Genomic DNA, 10248 nt, shown 5'->3' with positions numbered 1-10248 from the left:
CACACACACACACACACACACACACACACACACACACACACACAGAGAGAGAGAAGCTTAGCCATGTGATCAAAGAGGGAGGGGAGGGGTGGGTTTCAAGCAATCTCTCCTATTGGTTTCTTTTCCTCCCCAGCTCATTTCCCTCGCCCAGGTGAATAAATATTAGGCACGCACCCAAGGCCTTGAGGTCTCTGACTATGTAAATAGTTTCCCTAGCCCATTAACAGAAAGGTTGGCGGTTGAAATTCACTCAGCCCCACAGTGAAAGAGAGGCCATTGAAAACCCTACCAAGAGCAGTTCTACCTTGAAGCATGTGGTGTGGCCAGGAGTTCAAATGCACTTGAAAGAAACATTTTTGTTTTCAAGGCCTTGATGCCTATGGTTTTTGACATCCTTTCTAATCCACTTTCGGAAGGAACTCTGGTGGCATAGTCCATAGAAAGTTACTCTGCTTACCCAAAGGCAATGCCTCTTTGGTGGTTCAAATCCACCAGCAGCTCAGAGTGAAAAGGATGGGTAGTCTCCTCTGTGAATTACAGCCTCAGAAAAGCTACTGGAGGCTCAGCTATTAGTCAGTCTGACTCAGTGGCAATGAGTCGTCGTTGAGTTTTCTAAACCACTGACTTTGCAGCACCCTTTATATTTTATTTTCCCCAATGACAACTAGTAGAGAACCTCAGTTCCTTTATCTGGAAAATGGGACAAAGAGCACTTTTATACTTTCATTATGGGCCCTCAATGATGATTTCACTGGCGTACTCCAAATTTGACTTCACTATTCCCAAGGGAAGGACACATAGGTTATCTCCAACTCTCCATGGCCACAAGCAAAGTCACTAAATAAAAAGGTTCCATTGCATATAGGGTCGTAATGAGTGGAAATTGATTGACACTGTTTGATTGAGAGTGTGTTGTTGTTATGTGTCATTGAGTCAAATGCCACTCACAATGAGCCTATGAGCAGTGGAACCCTGAACCCTGCCCTGTTCTGTGCCATCCTCACCATTTCCAAGATGCCTGAGTCCATTGTTACAGATACTGTGTAAATTCATTTTCTTGAGGGTTTTCCTCTCCTATATTGACCCTCCCAACAACAACAACAACAACAACAGCATCTTGACCCTCCACTTTTCCAAGCATGATGTCTTTATCCAATGACTGGCCCCTTCTAATTCCTGCCCAAAGTATGTGAGATGGAGTTTAACCATTCTGACCTCCAATCACGCTGGTTTCACTTTCTCCAAGACAGACGGATTGACAGTCTTTGGGATATTCAGTACTCTTCTTCAACACCAGAAAAGAACAAAGTTATTGTCCAGCTTTCAGGTTGTTACTGTGTACCATCGAGCCGGAACTGACACAGGGCTGACTTTTGTTAATCACATGAGAGGGAGATAGATTATCACTCAGCAGAGCAGCTGGTGGATTGGAACCTCATACTTTGCATTGGCGGTGCAGTTCCTTACCACCTAAGCCAGGCATTAAACTCAATGTTGAATACGCTGTAGCATTCTCAAATTCTTAAAACATCCTGGCAACGATAACTCTATATCCTTTCCTGTTCTAAACTCTCAGCAGGTCTAAGACCACTTACCTGGCTTCCAACTTGGTTAAGTTTCCTTTGCTCTTTTGTTGTCAGGCTCAGTGTTTATAAGGGCTTTTTTAAAGTCAAAGCACAGAAGGGTAGTTTGCTCAGTAGTCAATCAACTCAAAAGAAATCATGTCATTGCCATCTAGTCAGAATCGATTCGTAGTTGATCCTCTGGCAGATTTTTCTGTAAATTATACAGGAAGGGAGAAGATGGTCTTTCTCCTGGGGAGCTGCTGGTGAACTTGAACCACCAGGGGATGCTGTCTCTGGGTTAGTCGTGCTGCTTCCTGTGGATTACGCCGCTAGAGCTCCTTCGTTGTTGTTGGGTGCTGTGTGGTTGGCACTGACCCATAGCGGACCCTCCAAATGGGTTTCAGAAGCATTAAATCACATGGAAGGAGATTGTCTATCTTTCTCCCACAGAGCAGCTCTGGATCCAAACCCTGTGCTGCTGGGATTGCAGAACATCTAATTTAGAATCTTAGGTCTATCTGTTACCAGGAGGAGGAAGGATTACTTGTTGTCATCAAGCATTTGTGGATCTACCCCAGTTTGGAGGGGGGCTCTGGTGGCTTCAGTGGTAAGGAGATGTGCCGCCTTCCCAAAGGCATGGGGTTTGAATCCAACAATTTTTCCATGGGAGAAAGATGAGCAATCTCTTCCCTTCGAATTAATTGCCTCTGAAAACCTGCTAGAGAGTCAGCTGTGGGCAGGTTCCGATTCAATGGTGCACAGCAACAACCACCTTAGATGGGAGTCCCAGAAGTACCTCATCTGTCTGTTCACCTGGGCACACAGGTGCCTGTGTTCTATCTAACTCAACAGACTCCTGGAAGCAGCCCTTCCCAGGGGGCCAGTGGTCAGGACCAGGGTAGCTCTCCCCCCTCCCACACCCTGTCCACTGCATCAGGACAACACCCATCTCACGGGGTGTTCTGCGCCCAGTTACATTCACTGAAGGAAACACCCCTTTGGAAGCTTGCCTCTCCTCCCTAAAGCCAGGTTAAAAACCTCAGCACCATGTACTCTTTGCAAACCTGCCTGTTGACCAAAGCCCTAGAGCTAGAAACTTCTCTCACAGATAGCCAGCATGTCAGCTGTGGTCCTAGAGAACCGGAGCTTGGGCAGAAAATTCTCTGACTTTGGACAGGTGAGTTGGGGTGAGCCTTGTCTACATGGGGGACTAGAGAAGTTTGGACCCAGGGAAAAGAGAAATGTTAATGTTTCCTAGTTCCATAAACCCACCAGGAGATCAGAATTCCCGTGAAGAGGAGAAATGTCCCAGAAGTCAACAGATAAGACATGTTTCTAGGTTTGTGCTGCCTGTCTTTCAAGAGAAAGAACCTTGGGTTTAGGAATCAGGGTCTGGCATCCAGAGGGTGTCCTTGGACAAGTCAATGCCCTTCTCTGTGCATATTTTATCTCCAATTAGTGAAGGAAATAGTCCTTAGACACCAAACTGCTAACTCAAAGGTTGAGATTTTGACCCATCAGCTACCTCAAAGGTGAAAGATGTGACAGTGGACTATTAAAAGGATCTTGAGCTATGGTGCTGGAGAAGAGTACTGAGGGTACCATGGACTGCTAAGACAACAAACAGATTCATCCTAGAGAGGGTTAAACCAGGCTGCTCCTTGGAGGCAAGGATTCTGAGGCTTCGTCTAACACACTTTGGACATATTGTAAGGAGGGACTGGTCCTTGCAGGGGGACATCATGCTTGGGCAGGTGGAGGGACACCGCGGGAGAGGAAGACCCTCTATGAGGTGGATTGATTCAGTGACTGGGGTAATCGGGATGGATATATCAGAGACAGTGCGATTGGCACAGGATAGAGCAGCGTTTAGGGCTGTTGTACATAGGGTCACTATGAGTCTCAAGCGACTCGACGGCACACAACAACAACAATAACAACAACAACAACAACAAACAGCAGCTTTGGAAACCCCACAAAGCAATACTACCCTGCCCTACAGGGTTTCTATGATTCTTAATCAATCCGAGATAGCGATTTTTGTTTGTTTGTTTTGGGTTTTGATGTGCTCCTTTCACTTTTGAAGACCCTAAGGCTCAGAAACGTGGTCAGGCTGGAAGTGGGAATGAAGCAGAGCTCAGTTTAGTCACACGTGCTGCAGGTTACTAGACCTGAGATTCTCTCACGTGTTTGGTGATACAAGGTTGCTGGGCAAGTGAGAGATCCTCACACGAGACTCAGAAACAACGTCTGGGGTACGGTCCTTTCTTCATGATTTGTTCTCATTTCCTTGAGTTGAACATTTCAGATCTTATTCTTGAATCTGACTGAAATACTCACCCAAGGAAGTGAATATACTGCTACAGTATATTCTCGAAATACTGCCACAGCCATTTTTGTATTATCTTCAGCATTTTTTTTCTTGGAGGAGAAGGTATTTTTAATATTTCCTGTCACCATTGCAGTAGAGACCAGTGCATGTTTTCGTAGCAAATATTATACGATCTCAGGAATATTGGCCACAGAGCAAGAAGAATTTTCCAGCCTGAAAATATCTTTTTTTCCCCCTCTCTTTCAAAGTATAAGTCAGACGCTTTAATGTCTTCAGAACCAATAATGTCTGCATAGATCTCCATTTTGCTGCGCTGCTGAGCCAAGGTGAATGCTTCATTGTCGCATTTGGGCATGACAAGGAACTGGACAGCAGACCCCTAGTCACCTAACTGTACAGACAAAACCTGCCCACCCTCTGGGCTCCACCCAGAGCCTGGGTCTCCTGGACAATGCGGACAGCTTTGTTAGGATTGTGGAGGTGGCCCACATTGGTGGGTTTATGCTGTTCCACTGCTTTGCATTCTCTTAAGAAACAATAGCATCTTTGTGTCTGGCATCATATTCACCTTGTTCTAGGTTTATTTTCCTGTTAGAATTTTTGTCTTTTGGATTGCTTTGTAAGAGATCTTGGTAATTGTATATGGAGGATTTTAATTATCGCTATTTTAGGGAGCCCTGGTGGTTTCGTCCATAGGGAGTTGGCTGATAATCCAAAGAACACACGTCTCTGGCAGTTCGAATTGATCAGGGTCTCTGAGGGAGAAAGATGGGCCATTCTATTTACAGCTTCAGAATCCCAGTCAATGGAGGGTCAGCTATGAGTCAGTTCTGACTTAAGACCATGAAGATGAGTGACTCTCTTCAGCAAATTTTACTTATATGTGATATTAATATACTGTTTGATAATTTCTGTATTCTGTTGCATCCCTTTTGGTATTTTTTTTAAAAAAAATAGGCACAAATATTGATTTGTTCTGGTCAGCTTTCCAAGCAGCTGTTTTCCACGTTTCTTGATATGGAAGAGTACGTACTTCCTGCATTGCATTAGTTTGTAGAAAGTCTTGTAATTTGTTGTACTGAGGTAACCTGGAGTTTCTGTAATGCTGAACCTTGTGCCATTGGGGTGTCAAATGTCATAACGGTTACCCATGGTGGACAGTGTTTGGCAGAGCTCCAAGTTTAAGACATGTTTGGAAGCAGGAGTGGCATCTGCTTCCTAAACAACATGCCTCTGGAAACTCTATAAACTTTGAGAACAGACAATAGTTATAGAAAGGCTTCAGGCCTTTTGTTCATAGGGCCACTATGAGTCATGCGCGACTCGATGGCAATCAACAACAACAACAAAAACTGATTTCAGTGCAGCTTGGACTGGAAACAGTGACATTCTTCGTCATTCCAAGGAAGTTTGAGAGGACTGAGGGCTCAGTATTTTCTCATGGTAAGAGAAAAAGTAAAGCCTCTGCCTCATCAGAGACTCTCTCAGAAAGAGAAAAGGGAGGTAGAGTCTGAAGTAGTTTATGGTTCAAATACAATGTGGGAAGAACAGACTATTGGGGTATAAGGGCATGACTTCAGAACCTGGCTACACCTGAAACTGCATGACTGGCAAAACTACTTATCCTTGCTAAGCCTTAATATTGTCATTAGTGTAAGTGGTGACCAGTAGATAATAAAACCAACTACCTAGTAATGTCATTGTAATTAAATGAAGGAATCTAAGACAAGTGCTGGGATATGTTAGACTCAGTACACTATAGAAAGTTCATTTTTACTAAAAATGTTATGACTCAAATGGGAATATACAATAACTCAGTCTTCAAATTCATTTGACAGTGCAGCAGAAAGACTTGAATAACAATTGTTGATAATTTTGGTCCTTTATTCCACACCTTTGTCCCTTGTGAGGTTCTGGGAAAAGTTGAATATTCTGAATTGAAATAATATTGTCCTTAAGATCTTGTGAATTCATTCATGTGAGACTTTCTATTTCAAGCTCCTGATAGAGTCTACTCACCAGAGCCTTCTCTCATTGATAAGATGTAATGCCCATTCTATCAATTCCATTAACTTAATTACAAGAAAACAACTGCTCTGGACATTACTTTACTTCTTAGTTTTTGTTGTTGGGTACTGTCAAGTGGAGAAGGACCCATAGTAACAAATGAATAACGGATCTGAACCCTGTCCTATTCTGTGCCTTCCTTACAGTTTCTGGTACGCTCTGATACACTATAGTCCTCTGTATCTTCATTTTGATGGAGCTTATTATTATTATTATTGAAAATGAAAAGGGGAAAACAAAGTTGTTTTTCCAGTGTCCAGCTAGCAAATCCTCTCCTGAATTAGGATTCCAATTCAGTTTTTTGGACTCAAAACCAGTATGTGTTTCCATTTTTAGTACTTTCCAACCTTTTGATCTCAAAGTTTACTTGCTGTACTTTTTTAACCAGCTTAAGTGTTTTTCTCAGTTATCCAATTGGTTTATATGTGACTATTCAACCAGACTATGAGTTCCTGGAGGATGCAACACTGACTTAATCATCTTTGTATCTTCCAGGGCCATTGGCATCTTGGGAAGTGCTAATTGAAAAATGTTGAATTTATAGGGTTGGCTGGTGACATCAGTTACTAATTGAAGCTCCCTAAAATGAAAAGTCTGACCTAGGAGTATCAATGATCACTTCTCACGGTTCACTTATTTTCTGCCCAGACTATATAATGCTGTGTAATCTATATGGTTCTTGTGTACCATTGAGTCAGAACCGACCTACAGCTGACCCTCTAGCAGGTTTTCAGAGGCAGTTAATCTCATGGGAGGAGATTGCCCCATCTTTCTCCTGTGGAGCAGCTGGTGGATTTGAACGCCATACCTTCAGGATTACAGTGCAGCTACTTGCCACTAGGCCACCAGAGTTATCACTCATTGTAGAGCTCATGTTTGCTTCTTTCTTGGTCACCTCATTGGAATGAAATGGCTAAGTTTTAACAAGTCCTTGGATTCTTATAGGAAACAAGCTACATTGAAGACAATTCTAATCAAGATGGTGCCATTTCACTAATCTTCTCACTCAAAGAAGAAGTTGGTGCACTGGCTAAAGTCCTGCGCTTATTTGAGGTAAGTGCTTTATCCATGTTTTGTTGAATAATATGTTATTTTGTAGTCAGATGCCATGAAAGTGATAGGAGCTGAAATCAGAAGACTTGATTCTTTAGCTCAGGCTCCTACATTAATCATTCGAATGGCCTTAATTTAATCAAGCTCTTTGAGTTTTAGTTTCTCTATTTGTAAAATGACTTCATTTCTCATACTTTGGACAAGTAGCTAGGTAAGGCCATTCTTTTGAAAGGGACATCATGCTTGAAGAAAAAATGGAGGGTCAGTGAAGAAAAAGGAAGAATAAAAAAAAAAGATGGATTTGACATAGTGACTTCAATAATAGACTCTAGTGCATTAGAGATGATAAGAATGGTACAGGCCAGGGCAGGGTTTGCTCACAGGGTAACCAAGAACTGTACTCGACTCAACAGCACCTAACAATTTGTAAAATGGTGTTGAATTAATACCTTCCTTGTCAACTTCAGAAAGTTTTTTGTGACAAAAGCATGTGTCTTGTAAAACAATGAGGGACCATACACATTGTATGTGATGGTAATAAAAGATTAGCTCATGATTGAAAAAAAACTATTCTTTCATTCACCACAGTTGTATTGGTTACCTTCTATATAAGGAGTACTGGTGTTACAGAAAGGTAAACACTAGACTACTAACTGAAAAGTGAGCGGTTCAAACCCACCCAGTATCTCCACAAGAGAAAGATCTAGTGATGTGCTTCTGTAAATAGTACAACCAAGAAGACCTCTATGGGACAATTCAACTCATCAAACATGATCACTCTGAGTTAAAAAAAAAAAAGAAAAAGATTTAACAGCTCCTAACAACAACAAGTTCCATATGTCTAAATAGAAAGTGATAGGACTTAGCCCCTTACTTTGAATGATTTAACCCCAAAATGTGTTCTAGAAAAGAAATAGTGTTTCTTAAATTTTAGTAGATTTCTTAGAATTAAAAAGATGCTAAGATTTAATAAATTAGGAACACTCGGGCTTATACATTTTTACCTGACTTCTTTATGTGAACTGCTCAGAGTCTATGAATGTAAAATGTATGTTAGGACATTCTAAGAGTGGAATATAGTATTATTTTTCAAAACTCATTTGAGTTTGGTGCAGTAAGAACCGACTCATAGCTGACCTTCCAGCAGGTTTTCAGAAACAGTAAATTTCATGGGAGGAGATTGTCAATCTCTCTCATGAAGCAGCCAGTGGATTTGAACCCTGTGCTTTTGAGTTGGCAGTGAAATTCCTCACCCAGAAGCCAAAATGTTTTTACTTTCTTCTGTAGTCTTATTCTCAGCTGGCCGTGGTGGTGTTTTATTTGCTATTTAATGCCATCCTTCCTTTCCTTGAACACATATAAATGAAGCTTGTAAGCGTCCTGGTCCCTCCTCTTGCCAATCGCTGATCACAAAGCAACACCTCTTCTCAGAAGTAAAGAAGTTTCTTTTTCCTTCCCATGGATAAGAGCAATTCATTGGTGGTGGTGATTGTTGTTGTTAAGTGCAGTCCAATTGAACATGACTCGTAGGGACCCTATGAACAAATCTGAACACTGTCCTATGCTGTACAATTTTTATCATCTCTAATATACTGAGTCAATCTATCTTGTTCAGAGTCTTCCTCTCTTTCACTGAGCCTCCACCTATCCAAGTACAATGTCTTTTTTCCAAGGAATAGCCTCCCCTAGCAACATGCTCAAAGTATGGGAGATGAATGTTCACCATCCTTGTCTCCAAGAACACTCTGGCTGTGTTTTCTGCAAGACTATGTGTTTGTGTTTGGGGAAGTCCATAGTGCACTCCCCTCTCTGCTCCAACACCACAGATACTTGTAGATAACTCCCAAGCTGCAGGCTATGCTAAGTATCTGGATGAAGGAGGAGAAAAACGAGTCTGACCCGGACTAACCCAATACCCTGACTTGTCGAATCAATAATGAAAAGGAAGCCTGTAAAACATGGGCATCCAATGGGCCTCCAGCACCCCATGACACACAGTCCCAGTGTTGAGTAGAAGATGGCAGCTATAGAGGAGTCCAAGAGAGTGGTCTTGGAGTGCTAGGGAACTAGAGAGACCCAAGTCCATGCTGGAAGCAGTAGGAATCTCTAAACTCCGAGTACATGCATGCATCTTCATCCCATTTGACTTCATTACAAACACAAAGTCGATGATACAATTATTAAGAATTTCAAGATTATAATGTCAGATTATCCAGGAGGCTGGACTCTATGAGAAGTGTGGCATCAGGATTGGAGGAAGAATCATCAACAATCTGCATTATGTTGATGACACAACCTGCTTGCTGAAACTGAGGAGGACCTGAAGTACTTGCTGTAGAGGGCCAAGGAGTGCAGCCTTTAGTATGGATTGAGGCTCAATATCAAGAAAACAAAGATTCTCACCAACTGGACCTATTGGCAACATCAGGATGGATTGGGAAGAGATTGAGATTGTTAACAGCTTTAGTTTGCTTGGCTCCACAATCAACACTCTTGGTACCAGGAGTCAGGAAATTTAAAGATGTATTGTGATGGGAAATTCTGCTGTTAGGGACTTCTCCAAAGTACTGACGAGCAATGGTGTCACTTTAGAGACTCAGGTGCACCTGATACAGGGCATGGTCTTGGCAATCACTTGCTATGTGTCAGAGAGGTGGAAAATGACTAGGGAGGATAGAAGGAGAATTGACACCTTTGAGCTGTGGTGTTGGAGAAGAGTATTATTGAATATACCATAGACTGCTAAGAAAATGAACAAGTTTATACTGGAGAGGGTTTGGACATGTTGCAAGGAGGGACCAATCCTTGGAGAAGGATGTCATTCTTGTGAAGGTGGAGAGGAAGACTCTCTATGAGGTGGATTGATTCAGTGACTGGTTTAATAGGGGTAGGTGTGTTGGAGATTGGGAAAGAATAGAGCAGGGTTTAGTAGGGCTATATTGTACATAGGGTTACTATGATTCACAGGCAACTCGATGACACATAATAACAACAACAACAATATCAGAAAACAGAACTCCAAGCACAGGGCTCTCTGAATCAATAAGCCAGCCCTGACTTTGTATTTCTTTCATGAAGATCCTTTGAATTAAATGTCTTCTTAATGATACTCAAGTACTTTGACTGCAGCACTGATTTGCTGTATTTAAAGTGCATTTTTCTGTCTGTTTCTGATGATTATATTTTACCTCAGTTATCTTTATATTTATAGACCCATCGTTAGACACACAC

At 42.0% G+C, this 10248-nt stretch overlaps 1 protein-coding gene across 1 annotated transcript in view; it reads left to right on the top strand.

Annotated features, from left to right (window-relative positions):
* Positions 1 to 2589: 2589 nt before the first annotated feature.
* Positions 2590 to 10248, top strand: part of PAH (phenylalanine hydroxylase) — a 108397-nt gene continuing 100738 nt past the window's right edge. Inside the window, exons 1-2 of the mRNA XM_006888546.1 lie at positions 2590 to 2742; positions 6910 to 7017. Of these exons, the coding sequence (XP_006888608.1) occupies positions 2683 to 2742; positions 6910 to 7017 (168 nt within the window). The 5' untranslated portion in view covers positions 2590 to 2682. The remainder of the gene's footprint in view (positions 2743 to 6909; positions 7018 to 10248) is intronic.

This window comes from Elephantulus edwardii, unplaced genomic scaffold, assembly GCF_000299155.1.
Source record: "Elephantulus edwardii isolate Elephantulus edwardi_28Jun2011 unplaced genomic scaffold, EleEdw1.0 scaffold00068, whole genome shotgun sequence".
In the NCBI taxonomy this organism is placed as follows: Eukaryota; Metazoa; Chordata; class Mammalia; order Macroscelidea; family Macroscelididae; genus Elephantulus; species Elephantulus edwardii.
Note: the sequence above shows the minus strand (reverse complement) of the source record. Positions and strands in the feature narration are given on the sequence as shown.